This window comes from Calidris pugnax, unplaced genomic scaffold, assembly GCF_001431845.1.
Source record: "Calidris pugnax isolate Ruff unplaced genomic scaffold, ASM143184v1 scaffold44, whole genome shotgun sequence".
Lineage (NCBI taxonomy): Eukaryota > Metazoa > Chordata > Aves > Charadriiformes > Scolopacidae > Calidris > Calidris pugnax.
The window spans coordinates 45,831,614-45,853,441 of NW_015094506.1; the positions used below are offsets into that span (position 1 = coordinate 45,831,614).

At 40.0% G+C, this 21,828-nt stretch overlaps 1 protein-coding gene across 1 annotated transcript in view; it reads right to left on the minus strand.

Annotated features, from left to right (window-relative positions):
* Positions 1-2,661: 2,661 nt before the first annotated feature.
* The window catches only part of FAM185A (family with sequence similarity 185 member A), a 67,048-nt gene continuing 47,881 nt past the window's right edge, over positions 2,662-21,828 (minus strand). The window contains exons 5-8 of the mRNA XM_014964336.1: positions 21,043-21,084; positions 15,226-15,321; positions 12,773-12,907; positions 2,662-4,337 (exon numbers count right to left, since the gene is read on the minus strand). Of these exons, the coding sequence (XP_014819822.1) occupies positions 4,222-4,337; positions 12,773-12,907; positions 15,226-15,321; positions 21,043-21,084 (389 nt within the window). The 3' untranslated portion in view covers positions 2,662-4,221. The remainder of the gene's footprint in view (positions 4,338-12,772; positions 12,908-15,225; positions 15,322-21,042; positions 21,085-21,828) is intronic.

Consider the following 21,828-nt stretch of genomic DNA (forward strand, 5'->3'; position numbering starts at 1 on the left):
GCCTGATTTCCTCCTATTTCTGTAGCATTTTGCTCTAGTTCAGTGGTTCTGCGTTTCAACGCTGCAAAGGGGTTCTGCGTTTCAAAATGCCAAGGGAGCTCAGAAGGGCCATGGCTGTTTTTGGACACTGTATGGTGTTCTCTTCTGGTTCAGCTGTCACAGAAGCTGTGAAACACAGCCTTGGGGTGAGCTCGGGGTGGGCGCAGGCACCAGTGGGGCTCTGCAACGCTGCCCCATGCGGCTTCCACTCAGTTTCAGGAACTTTTGTAAAGAGGCGTGTGAGAGAAGATCACTACAAGTGGGGCAGTCAGCCACAGAGCAAGCAGAAGGTGTACCAGGACAGGGTAAAGACACTTGGAGGTGCCCCAGAGACTGTTCAAACAAAAAAAATCAGAGATAGGGACCTGCACAGTTACTACAGCCTCCTATATAGCTGTGAAAAAAAAAAACCAAACCGCTCTGGAGACGCTGGGGTATCTTTTGCTGTAAGTGGTTTAATTATCTTGTTTGGTGTTATGTTTCCTTCACAACACAATGCTGTTACTCCAATGGCATCGCCCACTCTGTCCTGAAGAGCTGTGTTTTAGGCTCCCCAGCCCAGAGAGGCTCTGACACACTCCAGCAAGCGCCAGTGAGGGCCACCAAGGCCATTAAAGGGCTGGAGCACGTGAGGCGCAACGAGAGGCTGAGAACTGGGTTGCTCAGTCACAAGAAGAGGAGGCTTGGGCTGGAGGAGACCTTACAGCTGTCTGCAACTGAGCAGAGGATGCAGAATAGAAGACACGGGCAGACTGTGCTCTGAGGTGCACTGGTAGGACAAGTGGCAAATGTAAAGTTCTGATTACATGCAAGGAAACTATTTTTTAATTGGGAGGCTGAACACATTAGCAGGATCTCAGAGAGGCTGTGCAGGCTTCATCCCTAGAGAGATTCAGAGCTCAGCTGGCAAAGCCAAGACACACCTGGTCCAGTTGGATCCATTTAGAGCAGGACCAGGATAAAATGATCTCCTGAGGCCCCTTCCAACCTAATTTATTCTATGAGTCTGTAACCTAATGAATTATCTTATTTTCTAGTTTCCACGACATCGCTTATAACGTTGAAAGCTTCAGTTGAAAGAAGGAGCTCTTGCTCATTAAACTTAGCTTCTAATGTTCTTTTTAGAAACAGCCTCTGCAAATTTTTTTTTTACTCTTGTAATTTTATTTTATTTTCACTCTTGTTGCAGACAAGCTGTCTTGAAATATGCAGCCAAATTGGAGAAACAAGAACATAATGATGCTGACTCTCCCTCCTGGCTTGGATGTGACTGGGATGGTAACACAGTCACCCTCACCAAAAAACACACATCAGAGCCTGAATAAATAAATTCTTTAAAATGAAAGATGAAGAAATTGCACAACATCTTCCCCAGTTCAAGGGTTTTTCACTAGACCATGAAAGGTATACTATATATTTTTTTTCCTTAAAACTAATCATGCTTTAATAAAAGGTGGTTTGTTGGATTAGTACGGACTCATTGCAGATCCTCCTGGCGGGAGCGTGTGCCTTCAAGCAAGACAGCGGCACTGAAACAACACTGCGAACCTCCAGCTGCTGATTCAAGCTGTCTTCATCTTCCAGCCATGGGAAGTTTTTGTAGTCCCACGCAGAGTAAGCAATAAATGAATCTGCGTGTGTTTGGGGTTCTTGTCTGCCATGAAGGTCCTCTCCAGGACATAAACACTCTGACTCCCCACAGAACTTCACACTTGACGCGGCTGCTTCTCATCAAGTACAGTGTTCTTGGGCAATGAAGAGCAGTGAATAGGTAGTGACTGCTGACTCCCTAATACACAACTGCACACGCACAGTAAGGCACAGAGGGCTCTGCTTCCAACAGTCACTTGTGCATCCAGAGCCCTAATGCTCATAAAACCCTCTCAGGCTGAGGTCAGGCCTCTCAGGGAGCTGATGTTTCCGTGTGCTGAGCAGCGTCAGGAGAATCAAATATAAAGGAGCACGGATGAGAAACGTGTTAAAGGATAAATGGATAAATTTTCTCCAGTTACAAGAACATGTCTTCTCATCAAATGGACAAAAAAAAAATAAGCACATATGGGATTTGCCATTCGAATCATAATTACTGATAACCCACTAATCTTTCCTTGTCTAGAGGAAAATATAAAGTTTCACGTCATTATAGCAGAACAAGACATTGGGAGTTTCCCTGAGGACATTTGAGTAAAGATTTGTCTTTCTTCAGCTCATTCTTGACCTTTATGTTAAAGTTCTAGCTGGTCTCAACATTTATTAGCTTGGAAAGAATATAATCTGAATAGCTTTAGTGGTAGCACAGTTTTTCTGATGGCTTATTTAATCTTCTTTAAGCAAATAACTACCAATCCTGATGTTTAATTCCAGTTAGGTTCAGACTGTGAATGCCTGAGCTTGCGAACATGGAAGAAATAACACGTTTTCTTGCTGTGCTCTCCCTTCCAGTCCCAAAAAGCACAACCTTAACCCCAGAGGCTGGCAGGCTTTGCAGTCCAGCTGAATAATGGAACCCTTAAATGGACTCAATTTAGTGAAGCATCTACTACGTTCTTTTTATTTTCAGTGCAGGATGAATTTAGAGGTGCTTCTTTCCCTTCACCTGCAGCACGGCACAAAAATCATTCATTTTTAAGATTTTTCAAGAAATCTAACCATTGCACATTTATTAATTTTGTATCTATTAATTTTGTATCTTTTAAAAGCATAATAAAAATTACTAATAACTAGTAATAACATTTCTTTTAGTAATAATATTAGCAATGTTTTATCTATTAGTGTTTATATTAAAAAACCATACAATTTGCCATACACATCAGCACCCACCTCAACCCAACGCACAGTACACACAACAGGAACCAGAACGTGGCGTTTTAACTACCCTGAATTACAGCAAAATTGCTGCCCATGACTACTGAAGTTCATTAGCCAGGGCAATTATACCTCTTGGGCAAGGCCGTGAGAAAGGAGACGTTCATTTCATAATGTACCATTATGATCTAAAGTACACACACACACACACACAACTTAAAACCTGAGCTGACACTCTGAATTCCTCATTGCTACTCTCCATCCACTCAGTTGGCACAAAGTCCAATGTTTTAGTTTTAAAACACAAATTTCAGCACTTCTTTTATACGGTGCCATATATATGTAGGGAAAGGCTTTTAAAAGCTCCATGTACTTTCCTGTGTGTGTTTGTATTACGGTAACACAAAATCCTCCACAAAAATCATGTAAATCCATGTGCAGGGCACAGATGCTTCTCTCATCTCTCTCTTCTGCCCTTCTGCCTCAAAGAGCTTGCAGTCCCCTCATGCGAGGCTGACAGGGGAAATATATCAAATAAAAAGATTCTAGTTCTCATTTATTAGGCAAATACTTCCATTCGTTGGCAGTTTTTACTTTAGGGGAGTGCTCATGTGGACTCTTACCTGAAGTCCAGTTAGTGGAGCTTTCCTCCTTGAAATCAGCCAAATCCGTTGCACTTTTGATTATTTATTTTAAAAGCTTTTCTTTGATGACACAGAGTGGTAGACACAGCTAGAGCTCTTATTTCTATCCACACAGAAGTGTCAGGATGACACGGAGCAAGTTCTGTCATTTCATATAAGTAATTTAAAACATACTGTACCCACGGATAAAACAGCATCTGCTCACAGGACATGCATCAAAGGAGAAGACCAAATAAGAACTACAGTTCTGGAAGTGGTTTTATCCTTTCTGCGGTGCAAATAAATTGGTTGAAGAAAACTGGCTACACTTTGCATAAATTAGCAGAATTCCCACAGTACTGAGACATTCAATTAAAAAATATAAAATTTCTCACAGAGTGTGTCATCTTAGAAGTAAATGTTTGTATTCTCAAATACCAGATGTTGAAAACACTTTTTTCAATGATGGCTCCAAACTTTTGTTTGAAAGTTACTGGCTTTTAAACTGACGTGGTGAGTGGGTCAAGTTATACTAATTCTGAACATGTAAGAACTCGTCATTCCTAAAAGGCACTGAAAGTAAACCAGACCCGTGAAGCATCAGCCACTGTCACGGGCAAATCTTGGGTTAAAACACCCTCATTTTTAATATTGTTTCTTTCTTATATTAAAAATATGCATCAAAAAAGTTTCATAGTTTTACAGAATGTTCCCTTACAATTTCTTGATTTAATCTCTTCAGGTGATTTCACCTTTAAGAACTCTTCAGCTTGACAGACTGGATCCAGCTTTGGCTTTTAAGATACACTTTGCCATTTTGTGTGTCAGCCTTAATCCATTTGTCTGTTTCATTCTTTTGATTCATGTGACCTGGAAAAGAAGAGTTGTGTTTAGTTTGATTTGACACACAGCAAATACATCATCTTCACATTGCCTTCTTTTTTCAGGCTCCCTGGAAATAATTGCAAGGCTTTTATTTGGTAGAATTTATATGGTATTTTTTTTCATTCATGGTACAGGTTTTTTTTTGCATTTTTTTCCCCATAATATGATATCACAATAAAGTTATGGTTTTTATTATGTAGTACCAGAGCTTTTATTATGGGCTAGGAAATAAGTCTACATTAGACATTAATCTGGCTAAGTAATTTGAAAATTTTCATCTTTACTGTAGACATGGAAGAGAGACAGGAGTACGACCAATTTTCTAGACGACCAGACCCATTGCTGCTATTACTGCTTTCTTATCAGAATGGGTTAAAAAAAAAAAAAAACCCACCCAGAGATGTCTTGTCTTCTTACATGTTTCACATCAATGTAGCAATTGTGGTCCTGCTCTGAAAAGCTCACTGTACAACAAACAAAGGAGAAAGTTCAACTTACCCTCCTTTTACGATTAAGAAACTGACGCCAGGAGAGAATAAGTGACCTTCCAAATTTGTACAGACGATTTATGACCAAATTGGGAATTAAACTGGGATCTTTTAGGTCTCGAATCAGTGCCTTTATCACAAGATCAGCCTCCACTTCAGTTTATCGTTACAAAATATCTTTTATTATTACTTTAGCGTTTGTGTGACTGAGTGAGTTCTAAGTTTAGAACTAATTTGAGCCTGGAATAGCAGGAGCGATGGCAGGGAAGCAGATTCTGAAGAAACTCTGCAAACATGCTCTGCTCTGTCCTGGAGCACAGCTGAAGTTAAATTTTGGCCACGTCAAAACCCGTGGAGAAACTCCAACTGACATCACTGCATCACTTTCCACAACTCAAGCCTACGTGCCAGAGCTTTTCAATAGCATTTCAGCACTTCGGTACCTCGAAGCGAGATTAATTTACGGTTACGGGCCAAAGCCACATCAATTCAGCAGCAGACTGAGGTGCTGTTTGAAGTATGGGATTGTCAGATTGTCCGTCCAACACTGATGGAGCTCTCCCAGTGCATAAAGAGGTATTTCAGTGCCCTTCATTGTTGGTCTACAACATGCCTTTAAGGACCTACACGTGGATGTCCTAGAACAATTTCTCCACTCCCCATCGCTCCAGTCAGCAGCAAATCTCCATCACACCCAGTCTCAGTACGACTCCTGCTGTGAGGCAGAATCCACAGTTCAGCTCCCCACCTAATTATGGACTTATATCTATGATGAACACAAAGTTGGACAAACATTGTACATGACATCTGTTAAAATCTGAACCTTTGATTCCTCAGAAAGCTTTCCTGACTCATCGGTTTGCAGTAGTATTGTGTCAGATAATATAGATCAGAAATGAAAACAAAATCTATCTAAAAAAGTCTTGCTAAAAAGTTAGAGAAGAGGTTTGAAGGAACCCAGAAACAAATTAACATGAGCTGTTTTAAAGCTCAGTTGTTGTCTGAGCTCTGTTTCTCATTTTGCATTTGCTATGTGAACTTAGAAAAATGTTTTGTTCCTTATGCTTCTTTTCGAGATTTGCCTGTGAAGGGAATGCAGAAAATATCAAACTGCCACAGGAAAGTGAGTGTCAAGTTCCACTCCCTCGGGATGAAGATCTTCAAACTATTTTAAGGTTATTCAGTCTATCGCCAGTAGCAGGTTCAAATCAAGCTTAAGATATTTAAATAGCTTTGTGTATGAGGTGCTAATCAAGCAACAAGGTTTAGTTGGAGACCTTTTGTTGACCATTTGGTTTTAACTGTACTCACTGCCTGTACTCTGAAGGCTGAGGGAATGCAAGTGGATTTTGAGGATGACTTTGCTTTTGTTGTCATTAAGACAACAGCATGAGCTCAGGAGAAGATGCTCCGTGGCCACCTTTTCAATTTAACACCAAGGAAAACGGGCTTTTTTACCACTTGTGGTATTTAAGGGCAGAGAACACCATTGCAGAACTTAACGCAGTCAAGTACTGTTTATTCACTTCTCTTTCTGGAGACTGGAGAAGTTAGAGAGCTCTGTTTTCTTATCATAAAACCCACCAAGAGGAGCATGCTTTAAAAGTCTCTCACTGGAATTATTAGGACTGTGGTACACCTCAAAAAGGCTGTGAACAGCTTGAGCTAAATGCAAGCTGAAACCAATAAAAATCTGTAGGACAGCATCTCATCTAATGTGTTTTATAAAAGTTGGATGAACTTTCTATTTGACATGAAGGAATGTAATCTTTTCCAGATACAACCTGGATCTTTGTTTGTTTTTTTAAGATACTGCTTAAGAATCAAGGCTTCACAGAGGGACGGTGTTTAGAGGGACACTGTAAAACAAAGCTCTTCCCACTCAATTCTAGTGGCAAAGAGTCAACAAAAATTGCTTCTAGGAAAGAAGGAAGGTTTTGAAGAAGTGCCTTGAGAACAGGGAAGGACTCGGCAGTGAATAGTGCTACTCCTGGGACCAGACCTGCAACTTTGAACACAGCAGCCCTGGGTCAGGTGCCCGGTGGGGGAAGGAGCCCTGCGCTTGGGCAGCTCCTCAGCTTCAGAAAATACTGAAGTTTCAGCAGACTGACATCATACAAGCTCGCTCAGTTATTTCCCTTTTAAAGGCAAGTTACTCGCCTCACGTTACACACACCGCTGAAGGGGCAGTGAGTATTTAACCCTGGAACTCCAGGCTTTGAAGCAGCCCTACAGGGTGAGGCCACAGCACGTTATGGGCCACTCTCCCAGTACTGGAGAAGGAGCTGTTAGCTGACCAGTGAGAAGTAAGTTATTCCTGGAGGTAGGAAACCCAAAAAAGTCAGAGACAGGACAGTGGTATCACTGTCCATCTTATTCAAGGGAATCTGTTAATTAGATAGGCTGACTCTCTCCAGAGGCACATGAGGAGAAAGGTCATCTAAAGAGTTCCTGGTGATTAAAAGAATACTTGGATGCTGGATCAACCCAGAAGGTAGAGGCAACATCCAGCAGGAAACTTACACAGGAGAAAAGGGGTTAGAGATGCCTCTCCATCCTCAAGACAGACATCTGAGGGAAGGCATAAGTTAACATGAAAGACAGAGCCATACTACCTGCGTGGATAGTCTCCAGAAGGCATGGCTCAGAGGAGCCACTGTTCAGATATGGCTCAGCAAAGCTCTAGTGCTGTTGATGGGGTGGGGTTAGTACCAAAAGCTAAAAATCCTGTGAACTGCTAAAGTTACTGTCACCCTGGATGAAACAGGGAGCAAGAATGCCTTGACTGAGTTGAGGGAGCTGATTTTGCCCTCTACTCTACTCTGATGATAACCCACCTGGAGTTCTGCATCCAGCTCTGGAGACCTCAACATAAGGACATGGACCTGTTGGAATGGGTTTAGAGGAGGGCCATGAAGATGCTCAGAGGGCTGGAGCACCTCTCCTATGAAGACAGGCTGAAAAAGTTGGGGTTGTTCAGCCTGGAGAAGAGAAAGCTCCAGGGAGACCTTGTAACAGCCTTACAGTACCTAAACAGGGCTACAGGAGAGATGGGGAGGGATTCCTTATCAGGGAGTGTAGTGATAGGATGAGCGGTAACGGTTTTAAACTGAAAGAGGGGAGACTTAGGTTAGATATCAGGAAGAAATTCTTTACTGTGAGGGTGGTGAGGCACTGGAATGTGTTGCCCAGAGAAGCTGTGGATGCCCCATCCCTGGAGGTGTTCAAGGCCAGGCTGGATGGGGCTTTGAGCAACCTGCTCTAGTGGGAGGTGTCCCTGCCCATGGCAGGGAACCAGATGATCTTTAAGTCCCTTCCAACTGTAACCATTCTAAGATTCTAAGACAATCATTCCTAAAGAGCATGTTCTTTGTAAAAGGACATAAAAATACAAAGAGGTTGGTTTCCCACCTTGAGAAAGTAAGAATAGGGAGACACAATAACCTACAAAGACAAACTTCCACAGCCTCTGAGGAGCACCTGTGACACTGTGGGACTTTTACCAAGGAAACTCATGCAAGTGCTAAAGCCCAGATGGAGTAAGTGACTGCCAAAGCTAAAAGCTCACTCGGCACCAAGCAGATGGATGGCATCAGGTCAAAGGTTGCTGCTGGATATGAACTTGGTACTAGAACTGGGGCCAGGGATGGAGAAAGATCTGGAATCAGATGAGTCCCTGGCACCACTCAGAGACATAAGATTTACATGGTGTAAAGAAAAGCGTTATATTCCAGACCATTGAATTTGGAAGTTGATACCATCAGCTACAGGGATCCAAAGAAAGCCTCTGAACAATTGCAAGACTTTTTCCAGCAAGTCTAGTTGTCAACACACAAGCTGGCAATGAAAGTGGGCAGAAGCGTGCCCACTGCTGCATTCACCCAGTCCCCAAATTCATCCACCCACGTGCCTCACAACCTTCCTCTGAGTTACCCTGGAGTGGGTGGGAGCTCATGGTCACATCAACTTAGGAGAGGAGGAAACAGGGCTGAAAGCAGCCTCCTGAGGACACACTGTATTTAACCTGACACACTTGCTTAGCCTGTTCTCCACAAGCTGCAGTACTGATGCTCCCACAGCCTCACCAGACGAGTGCTTAATACCAGAAAGTTTATCCTACTATTTAGCTAAGTTTTTTGTACGTAAGGTCAAATCATAATTTCTCGTCCCATCACCAGTGGACAGAGAGCAATTTATTACTTCCATCTCTGCAGCAATTTCTTGTGTACTGGAAAAGTGCCTCTCATCTTCCCCCATTTTACTTTAGACAAAAATGACACTTTTTTCATTCTTCCCTCATAAAGCATGTTCTTAGGCCTCTGACAATATGTTCTCCTTAGGAATCTCCACAGTTGTCCACATTCTTTTTGAAGTACAGTACTCAAAACTGGACATCTTCCAGAAAAGCATTACTAATGCCACGTAAAGCCAAGGGATTGTTTGAGTTTTACAGAACAGTCATGTTAATACACCGTTTATTTTTTGCAACTGTGTAACATTGTTTACTGATGTTTTTATGGAACTATTTTTCCTTTTGGGACCACACAGACAATTATTCCTACCTTTGTACTTTGAACTTAAGAGGACTTACTGAAAAAATGACCTAAAAAGCATATAAATCAAGATTTTTGGAATTTGAACCCTGCTCTTCAAAATGTTTGTAACCCCTCTGGCATGACACTCTCCTACGCTCCTTTTCTGCTTGAATATTTGACACTTTTTAGCCCTTCACTTTTTCAACCCTTCCTCTTACCATATATAGTTCCAGATATAGTTAATGATCCCTACAGGCTTCTTCAATCAGCTGATTTAATAATACAAGCAGACCTGGAAACGCGGGGAAGGCACAGACATTGACTAGCAAGGGCTAAGCAGAACCTTCTCTTCCTGCCCTCTTTGCCAGGGAAAGGAAAAGAATGCCTTGGTGGCCATCAGAAATCTCTGGAGTTACTCAAGCACTCTCAAACTAGACAGCTGGACCAGGGCTTAGCATGGAAAATCTGGTTTTATACCAGATTGTTATATGATAAATACTACTTCTAGAAGTGCCTACTTCTAGTCAATGGAAACAGATCCCTTATCCTTGCAAATTCCTCTGCAGAGTAAACTCCCTGGCACTGCTCTCCAGTTCCTTCCCTTTCTCAGCACGTGTCCCAGTTTTGCAGAAGAGTCCCTTCCTTTTCTGAAAGAGCAAAGCACCTTTTCATGCTCTCCTCACCCTGCCTTTAGGGCACTCACTCCGGGCTTTCACCATCTCGCTTTGACTAAATCCTGCTCTATTCCTTGTCCGCCTTACGAAACCCTGGACACAAGCGCTCATGGACTGAAGCGCACCCATTCCTCACTCAGGGTGGAAACAGGAGCTGTGGAGCAGGGGATGGCAGACACCACGACCACCAGAACAGGGGTAGGGAAGGCTTTCCTTGAGCAGGTGACAGACGAGGTGCATGTTGATCCAAGTCACAGAACTCAACCCTGTCTTCCCACTGGAGAGCCTCTGCTCTGACATCTCTCACAATATTCCCAGAGGCAAGCTCCCTGAAAGCAGCCAGTTCCTGCATTATCCACATGAGAACCAGCCAGTTTCTGAAAATTCATCTATTTTTAAAGTAACCTTTGAGCTCAGAAGCATAAAAATCTAAACTGCCATGCTCTTGTGATACAGACATTTTTTTCCACTTGGCAAAAGCCCTCTTCTCTCTCCATTTTATATTGCTTTATTGGCAGAAAGAGGACAGCTACAGACTCTGTACCTAAAACACAAAGAATGGATAATGTTTCTATGACATAGAAACAGTATTAAATGATATTAAATTATTTCAGAATCTGCTTGTCCAAGAAAATTCTCAAATACCAACTTTAAGAAGAAGAGATTGTTGAGAATGAGGGGACAAGTGCCTGGCCTGCAGAAAGAATACACTGTCCCAACGGGATAAGGTGAAGAGAAGGAGAAGCAGGATGCATCCCCCATGCCATCCCGAAGGAATGTTACTGACTTGGCAAAGAATCATAGAATGGTTTGGGTTGGAAGGGACCTCAAAGATCATCGAGTTCCAACCCCCCTGCCATGGGCAGGGACACCTCCCACTAGAGCAGGCTGCTCAAGGCCCCATCCAGCCTGGCCTTGGAAAGAAAGGGGAGGCACCGTTTTCAAAAGGGTAAGAAAAGCAGCAAAGCAGATGTTAAACCCCACAATTTCATCTCTTTTCAGGTTTGTTGCTTCTTACTGACCAGTGAAGAAAAAGGAGGAGAGCACTGCTATAAATCATGGGTTACGTTATGTGAGCAAACACTCAGCGCAGCTGAATGCCAGGTACAGAGACAGATGAAGATACATTAGTTCAGGCCAGCGCCCGTTCAGCTGAATTGTATCCTGCAGAAAATCCATTCCAGGGCCTTTTTTTCATTCAGCTGTATTATGATCAATTTAGATCTATGTTTAATAATGTGTTTTTATGCAATACTATAACCCCTTTAAACTGGAAATCAGTGGCCTAACGCTGTTGCCGCGGCATAATTCTTGCTGATCTCCATGCTTTTGGAATTTTGTTTATTTGAGGGGTTAACTAGAGCTGCTTTCAGCCTCAACTGCCAGGACCATTTCCATACAGGATGGTGGGTTGAAAAATTGCATCCGCTTCAGCAATGACTGTTCTACATAAACACTGACTGGGTCGAGAAGCCATTCACAGCTGGGTATATTTGAGACACCACTCTTATCTTAATGTTGCCAGAGTTACAAGATCATTGACTGGCTACTGGTCCTCATTCACTGGGAGAAGTGGTGTTTTACTGCTGAGGCAATTCATTCCACAGAGCTCTGTTGGGAGCTGGGACCCCTCCACAGGGCTCTAGCCTGAGAACTTCCAACCATAGTTTTTTTAAAAAATTGTATTTAAGAACCACTAGTAAATTTGAATGGTAGTTACTGTTCAGGACAGGAAGAAATACACCCATACTCTTCAAGACTACTATTTCGTATAAGAAGGCTAGGTATTAAAATTCCATACATACACTTCTAACATTTCCTGACTTTGAGATGATCATCTTACACAGGGGAGGAAAAGAAGTCTTGTGCACATTTTCTGAGGTATAAAACCAAAGAAAAATTCAAAGCCTCACCCAATCTGCTATCCCATCAGGTCATACTGACATAACACATTCAAAAACAAAGCTGGAGCCTTCAGACACATTACATTAGTGTTTTCTCTTGAGCAAACCAAGTAATTGGTAACAGCAACAAGTTCTAGACACGTCTGGAGAGGAGGAGAGATATACACACCCTGACAATGAACTGTACAACTGATTGCTAAAGCAGGAAACACCAAGACCTGGGATTCCCAAGTTCAATTTTAAATGCAATAGAAGAATTCTTCCAGTAATTGCAGGCACCTTTCCATGTACTCTGTTCCTCCTGCTCCAGCTTCTTCCACTCTTCTCCTAGCTATCTCCCACCCATCATTTCTTAGGCTATCCTGCCCTGTTTAACATTCACAGTGTGCATTTTTAAATATGCCACATGTCCCTTTTACTTCTCCCTCCCATCCAACAGAAGTAGATAGAGAAAACTTTTCATTATACTTTTAATAGACATTCCCTAGCAATTTATTACATGTGACTGCCTAAACCAACAATGCAATGGGTGAAATTCAGCCCTGGATAACCTCCAACATTATTCCAAGGAATTTGTTGAGAATGAATTTGGCTCTAAGATTTTTGTTAAAGAAGTTGTTCGCATTCACAAGTCATTTACCAAACAAAATGAAAAAAGTTATCTAGTAACATGGGGAGTACAATGGCACAAGCAAACATCTGAACCTGAAACAGATGAAACAAGAAGCAGCCAAGAGCAATAAACTCACAAGGAAACGTAGATGCCATTGACTAAGGCCAGACAGACGTTTATTGGAAGCCAAGATGAGTAAGCCTTACCACTTAGAGTGACATGATCCTCTTTGGAGGCACTCTGTGTTTCTTTTAACTTGATCTCTGAGCTCACATCCACTTTTCTTCCAGATAACTGTAAATAGGCTTTGAGAGAGGCAGGTACCTTGACTGTAATTGAACCTGGTATAAATTTAAATTAAAGAAAGTTAGTTTAACACTGAGATCAAAGCATGACACAGGCAATTATTTAGCTAACTTGGATCAAGGTATCATTTGTTTGGTGGGTTTGGTTGTTTTTTTTTTTTAAACACCCTTCACACACAGTAACTTTTTTTTTCTCTAAAAGGACAACTGAAGATATCTTCATTTATCATAACCAGAATACTGTACGTCACATGTAGAAAGTGGTGTAACAGTATTTCTTTAGCGGAGATGAAAATTAACATGGACATATACTGCTGGCAACAGCTCTTGGCACAGGATGTTATTACAGGAATGATCAAGGGAAGCACATCTGATAGATCTCACAACTATTATGACTTCAGTTTCATCTTCTTGTTGCATATTTACACTCCTGCATATTAGCAAGGCCAGGGGATCAGATTTGATGATTAACCCAGCACATTATGAGAGAACTGCTCCTCTGGAACGAGGAGATGCCACTCACACACTGTGAGTGCTGCCTGTTGTCTCTGCTTTCCTGCACAGGGCCAGCTGTTCTCATCCCTCAACAGATGCAGCCTCAGAAGTGACTAACCAGTTTAGACTATGTATCACCAAAATGTAAACTACTAGCAAAATTGCAGCTTCGGTGGTCTGAATAATTCTACCCTTGAGATTAAAAACAGAAATTCTGACTTCTGCATCCCCTAAATATGCATTTCCATGCATCAGACCGAGGCAGACACTGGGCCCCCAACCTGCCCGTGTTAGTCATATTTGGAATTACTCAGTCACAATGAATGGAAGCTGCACCCTACACATTAAAACAAAAACCCACCAAAATTTAGAATACTCTTTATGTTTTCATGCTCCTTGGTTTTTGCACAATTCCAACATTCACTTTAGAAAACGATAAAGTTGCTTTAAGTACACCCCAAAATCTGCAGTAGGACACAATAAGGAAACTGATGTTATAAGAACTAAGTTCCAGTCAGAAACCAACCCTAGCTTTGCAATTTAAATTCAGCAGAATCACTTGCCTGTGACAGTCCTGATAAACACATAACTGCCAGTATAATTTAAGCCTAAATGTTGCTGGATACACAAAAGCCTTAGAATAAGAAAGGGAAAAGGTCTTCATCTTTGGGTCCCCCTTGGAGAATTGCTCAGTAATGTGACTCATAAAATCCAACACACATGCAGCTAATTTATCATGAACGGGGCATTTTCTACGCTGCAGCTGTCAGCAGTTACTCTGAATTTACAGGGTAAACGAAAACAGAACTTCCATCAACTTTGCCTTCACTAAACTGTGCTGCCAGAAGAGATGTCAGGCAATGTTTTGAAAATAACATTAATTAGATTTTATGAAATACATTCCTCTTTGCTACTAATTCAAAGAGATGTGAGTTAGTATTAAGTGATTCAAAAGGTATCTAGGAAATAATATAAAAATAATATAGAAAATATTAAATACTATATCTATATGTCTAATATAAAAATAAATTTCTTTGCACCAACGGGACCAGAATAGCTCGCACAAAAGATTGGCACAGTGATTTCAATGCATTTCTTTCATTGTTCCCCTTCTGAGTAACTGCTAGTTTTTAATAGGGCCCAGGCACTGTCTCACAGACAAGAGAAAGGGTACCAAATACCATGGTCATTTAAACCACCTGAAGTCTCTGACATGATGGTAAAAGTCAGCTATAGAAATGCTGTAGTGGGTTTTTTGCAAAACTAGGATTAACAAGATGTATTCAGGGCTTTGTTATTTGCCATTCAGAAGATGTGATACTGTAAATCTAGGAATCCATCTTCAGAAGTGAGTTTTTAATTAAGAAGTTAAATTCTAGTGAGTAATCAGGAGAAAGAAGGTAGAGTGTTAGGGTAAGGCCCTCAATCTTTGTTTTTCTGCCTTCCAATTTCAATATGGGACATTTCACCAGGAAAAGGCAGAAAAAAGAAAAGAAATGTAAACGTGATGGTTGTCACTCTGCCCATACATATATCAGACCATGGAGTAAACTGCACTCGAGGCAAAGTGAAGACTGTAATCCAAGTCAACTCTGCAGAATTCTGCCGGGCAGGATTGCCAAGGAAAATGAAAGTATTGAAAAAAAAATAATTCTGTAATTCATTTTAAGTATCATTGCCCCTTACTGAGTTTACTGTATTATGTTTATACACATTTTTCTAATCATGAGGTAAAAGAATGAAGATAACCAACAATCACAAACTCCTTTTTTCCAGACAGATAAACAAAAAAACCCTTTTACCTCCTTTTCTTTTATATCATAAGCTGCCACAAAAAACATTTGTTTTAGTTTACTAACCTTTCTGGGATTTCAGATCCACTTTTCTTAATTGACTGACATAAACATCTATTGTCCCATGATGCGTAGAAGCTTTTAGACTTCCATCTGATGAGTCTAAAACAGAAGAAAAAGAAAATAAAAGAACTTGCGTATCATTTGCTCTTTTTAAATAGAAATCGGCTGGAATCTTTCTTTGTACTTTGAACTTCTTTTGTCACTCCTTCTGTGGACTTCTCTTAAAAAACTAGGTTTCTGAACAAAACTTCTCCCCCCCGTCCAGAGCCACAGCACACGCTGGTCCCAAGGCCACAGCAGCTGTTGCTGGACTTGTAGCATCCACGAGGCCCCAACAACACTCCCCTCTTCCTACAAGGACGGATTCATCTTTGTGCAAAGATCAAGCACCAAATCAGAACTTTAAGATCTGTTTTAGTCCCCAGAAGATTCCATTTGCTCAGACTCTGCACAGGGAGAACTTCACCCAGGAAAGCTACACCACGCAAACAACAAGCAATTGTGCATTGTGACGTCTGTGTAACAACACGAAGAATGGTGTTATCAGGCTTTGTAAGGGCTGATTTGCTACACCCAAATTTTAAACAAATGTTTGTGATTAAAGCGCAATAGTGAAGTGCAGCATTTGTTCTTTGCCCTGGAATAAAAACACCTACATTTTCTTCTATAGCTTATTAGTTGAAATTTATGTTAACAAAACTTTCCGAGGAAACATTTTTACAATAGAAAGCCTTTGAGAAGCCTTAATTGTATACATGATAGGTAGTCTTTAATTACTTGCAATGTACTACTTGCAAATTTCCACAGTATTACAGGGAAGTCCTAAAGAGCTAACAGCTGAACTACTGAACAGACCTACAGCTGATAAAAATGACAAAGAAATTATGAAGTAATTCTGGAGAAGCAGGTATGTGAGCAAAAGGCAGTCAGTGAAATATCTTTTTAGATAAACTGCTAGAAATGAAAGTATTGGAAAGAAATCTTGAAATACTGATAGAGACTGTTTTCTTTAGGTTCTGGCTGTGCACAGAAAAAGAAACAGTCAAACTTTCAGAACTAGCTGAACAGCTAGCAGAACAAAATGAAACCTGAACAAAACTTCCCATTTTAAAATGTAAAAATATTAATGAGAGAATGAAGTTGATTAATAATAACAGGGATGCCTAGCATTAATGCCTCAAGCTTGCCATACAGTTTTTTGCTCTAAATATACTCATCTGGAACTTTTCTGATGTCAGCTCAAGCACAGATGTGGAAGATCAGTGTATTACTACAAGTGTAAGAACATAGAAAGGGATTATTATCCCACAGCTAAAATGGATTTCTTTGGAAACAGCTGAATATGATTAATGGTAAGAATTTTATGGATATGATATTAAATACAAATGCTTAGATACAGATAAGAATGCCAAGAAATTTAAATGTGTTAATCACTTCTGCAGTGTCTATTAAAGATAGAATTTAAGTTTTGCATTTCTAACTCTAAACAAATGAGAAGGGGGGAAAAATGGAAAACAGGTTAAAAACAGCAAAGATGAGGTTATGTAACAAAAAAGGCCAAATATAAATAAACAATATTTCAACATGAAAAATTACCCTATGTTAAGTAACACAATCTGGTAGGAAAAAAATACAGAGTTTGAATTCAGAGTTTGCTAAGGACTGACAATTCCCTGACAAAGGGAAATACAAGGATGAATCGTTCTACTGGAAAGAGAACAGATGGTCACTCTTGAGCAACTTCAGCTATTTAAGAATTTACTAGTACAGAAAAAATAAAAGCTAGTAAAAAATAAAGCTAGGAAGCAAGATGTCCTTGACACAGTTTTTGTTAAGCTTTATGAAAAATAAGTTCCCCACCACAGACACCAGCTATATTAGCCTTTGTAACTCAAAAGAAGAATTCTGGCTCTGGTCCCAAAGGGCTAAGAACAGGCAGGGTCCTATCTGCTGCTTTGTGCACAGCACCCTTTGTATAGGATGGTGGGAAAGCAAGCGATGGGGAAGAAAAATTATGGGTCTGTCATCAGCAGAACACAGAAGACGGTAAAGTTCTGAGATACAAGGTTGGAAGATGGAGGACAATTAAAATAAGAGCCAGAACATTAATATACTTCAAGCAGATGGCAAAGACTAGATCAACAGAACTAACTACTATTAAGAGATAAGTGTGTGCATGGATTATTTTTTTTATTTTTAAAAAAGTACTTAAGAGCTGTACTTGATGAACTGCATTAAATCCCTTAGCAGAATTCAGAAATGAGATTTTTAATTAAACAATTCCATAGATCACTATTAAAAATTGAATTCTTAAGACAATTGACAGATGCAGTATTACTTATAAATACACTACAGTTGTTTATTGTCTTATTTTTCAGTTATCCAAAACTGTTTTAAATATCCTAATTGTTTTCTATAATTGATTCCCTTTGTAAAAAACCCCACTGTGGTGTTCTGTCTTAGTACCAGGGAACTGACTTGCTACATCACTCTCTCATCACAAAGGACCACCTCAGACACCTCAGTTCACTTTCGTGTCAGGACTATACTCAAATTTATGTTTTTGAGAAAGTTGAAATGTTCTTAATTATTATATTTCTGTTGATTTAAGACAGTGAGAATCACATTCACATCACTGAAGCCTTTAAGTTGTCTAGTGTGGGTTACTGAAGAAAAAAATTAGCGGAATAAGGCAAACGGACAACAACACACTATAATTTATGCGGTTTTAAATATGTTGGATCTCAATATACAGTTTTCCTTGCTAGAGTAAGTCCCTGCTCCACACAAGTTGGTTAAGGTTGTTTCTTCACCTCTGAAATGACACCACCACTACAAGCTTTATCATTTCTGACTATACTAAACACAGCAAATTCATTACTTCAATACATAATTAGGTTAAACATAAATAATCCAGTAAGGAAATTTTTTTTTTTTTTTGAGCTGGTAGGGGAAAATTTGGCTTGGCAGCTGAGTAGAGAATATATAATCAGAGCCCATACCAATAACATTGAGAAATAAGCTAATTCTAGCAGGACTGAACGTGAGCCAGCAGTATGCCCTGGCAGAAAAGCAGCCCAACAGTACCCTTGGCAGTGTTAACTGGAACATGGCCAGCGTACAAGGGAAGGGATTACCCCCCCTCTACTCACCACTCATTAGACCACACCTGGAACACAGCACTGGGGCTCCCAAGAGAAGGGACACAACAATGCACTGGAGGGAATTCAGCAGAGAAACACCAAGATGATCAGGGCATGGAGCACCTTCCCCATCAGGAGAGTCTGAGGGGCAAGGTCAGCCTGGAGAATGGACCGCTTCAGGACATGACAACAGCCTCCTAGTATCTGCAAGGAGGCGGTCAAGAAGACAAAGCCAGGCTTCCAAGAGTGGTATATGATGAGAGACAACAGACATAAGCTGAAAGAAGAATGTTTCAGTCTGTATAGAAGTAAAATCTTTTTCGCCCTGAGGACAGTCAAGCAGTAGCACAGCTTGCACAAAGATATAGTCTGCATCTCTGGAGGTTTTCAAGACCACAGGATAAAGCCCTGAGCAACCTCACAGTTAGCATGGCTTTGAGCAGGAGGTTGGAGACTAGAGAGTGCTTGAGCAAGGGTCTGGACAAGATGACCTCCAGAAGCCCCTTCCAACCTCAACCATTCTATGATTCTGCAACTTCCTGAAGTCTCTTCCAACCTGAGTTTTCCTATGAATTTACCAAACAAAAATGTAAAAGATTAAGCTGGTTCTAAAAAACAAAGTACTCTGTTACTTTTTTTTTTGTAAGATAATTCAAATTTCTAATGACTATTTTCAGTAGTAACTTAAACTAGAAGTAAAAATAGGTCTGGTTGTTTTAAATTAAGAGTCATTGAAAACCCATAGAACATTTGTTAGAAGTAGGAAGCTTCTAGTATAGGGCTGGAAAACAATTTGTCAGTGACTAACAAAGCTCACAATATAGAAAAATAAAAAACCAAGTAATTCCTACTTTCATATTTTAACAATGTCATGTGAAACACTGCCATACGCCAGACACTTAAAAATGAGACTGAATTTTGGATAGAGTCTTCAGAAAATAAAAAAAGATTTACACAAACAAGTAATACCACAATAAAACAAATCCCAACAAATAAAACTATTCTATAAATATAAAAAGGCAGAAAATGAACAGGAGTGAGAGACAACAGCACTGGTTTCCTGTTTTAATGCAGAATTATGCAAGAATAAGAAACTGTTAATACAGTCACCTGTACATTCCCCAAAATATTTTGAAAAACAAACCAGCACTCAAGTTTGACTTGTAAAAAAAAAAATCTCAGAAGGATACATCCTCAATATCTAGAAGTGAGTGCATTTTTTCAGTTAATCGATAAAATTCTGCCTCCAGTGAAATAATTACATCCCTATGAAAACCCAGCCAAGGAAGTTGGAAGATCCAAGTTGTTCTTCCTATTTCTATCGACAAATCCCTATCAGGCCTCTGGTAATCCAACAAGCAACCTTGTGGCATACATTTCTCATACAGAAAAACCTTTCACTTAAAGCTTTAAATTTTCTTTCCCAAGTTTTTGGAGTTAAACCACTGGATTTTAAAAGTCTTTTACCTTTGGAAAAATCCATAAAAGTCTCAAGGATTTTTAATGCTCTTCAGGAAGAGATTAAGTCTAACTACTGCTTTCAGTATGGAAATCTGAAAAATAAAGCTTATTCAACTGTAAGATGTGTCCTAATGTTTAAGCTGAACCTGGTTAATTAAGGAAAATCATCATCATCTGTTGATGGAAAAACCTACCTCCTGTGTTAAGAACCCTTTATTTAAACACTCTTCATACTCTATGAGTTTATTTAACAGAAAGAAAAACAGACTAGCAAGCTTAATTTAATCCTGTGGTTTAATGACTAACTCATAAGAATGTGTATTGCGTTCATTTTCCAGGACTGTTAATATAGATTGCTTAGAAACATAAGAAGAGCTGTAACAGTACAGATTGGCCCTGAACAATGCTTAATGAGTGGCTATGGTTACTACCATCAGCAGAAGTCTTTGAGATTTGGGGCTATAACCAAGTTTTACAGAAGGGAAAAATCCTTCCACATCCATTCAAGAGACAGAGCCTTGTCTATGATTCTGTTACTTCAATCTTCTGTCATAGAAATAACCAGAATTTGAGTGTCTCACTTCTACCTTGATGTACTATGATATATGTTGTATCAGTTGCATTTTATAACTGATAACGCTGAGTAACCCCATTGCATAAAAGCTCAAGTTCCAGAAAGAAAATTTGAGCCATTTTTATTTCTGAAGGGAAAATTATGATCAGTTTAATAGTTTAGAAGTGTTGCTTAAATTATCAGAAGCCTTTCCCCCCCAGATACGTAATACATCAATGATTAATGCTTTGCGATACAAAAATTCAACATAGCTAATCATTGATATCGACAAATGTAAGATAGAGAACTAGGTTAAAGGCAAAGTTATTGCATTTGATGTATGCTTAGTGTTTTCTCATGTCCTTTTATCACAACTTAATGTAAAGGATGACACCTAGACTCAGTGTAAGTTGTGCAAAGCCCAGCGGGTATCGTGGTACCAAAAGCATTGTGCCTTGCCCAGCTGCAAAGGGTTGACAGTCACGTTTGGAAAGGATCTCCTTTAGCTACAGAGCTACCAGTGCTATGCCTAAAAAAGAAAAGAGGGCAAAAACATCCGTGAGGAATCACCTGCTTTTTACTTTCCCTAGGAATATTTAGCTTTTAGAAAGGAGAAGGGAAGAGTTCGAATAAGAGATCTCTCAAAGAGGTGGCAGAACCTACCTACTGTGATACTCCCTGTTTTGGTCTGAAGGCTGGTGTTACCTATTAGGAAAAGAAAAGGAAGAAAAAATGTTAAAAGCATATTATTTAACTGATTTCTGAAATCATAACAAAGGCTAAAGTAACGTGATACTATACAAGGGCATTATAGTTGTAGTATTATATCTGATTTGCATATAAAAGCAAACTAGCATAAAACAGTTATATTGCTTGAGTATTATTGCTTTACAACAAAAATCTCAGCACATGTGGGTAACAATGAAGTGATTCCAGACAATAAAAACACTCTCAGTAAAGCTTAACGACACAGACTGGATGTGAGGGAAAGAAAAGCAGAGAGGCATTGTGAGGATAAAGCACAATACTTCAATACTTTCTTATTTCATTTTGGGCTTTTTTTTTTTTTTTAAATTGCTCTGAGGCCCAGAAGACCACTACGGATGATTTAAGTAGTTTAATAGCATGAGTAACACAAGCAGTTTCTATATCCCTCCTGTCCAATGGGAGAGGCTTTTTAGCTTTATGCTCAAAGGCTCCTTCCTGGACTCACTGAACATGACCTACTGCCTCCAAACTTATTCTTACGTGCATGACACCCCTCGTTAATGCTTTTCATTGACTTCAGTGAGACCCGAGTGTGTTGGACAAACTGGAGAACATCAAACAAAAGAATGCATAAAGCATAAAATGTAGAATGGTCTCCTACTGAACTTGTGGCACTTTAAACAAATACTGGTATTTCAACCTTAAAATCTCAGAGTACATACTCCTCCCCTTTAACTATGG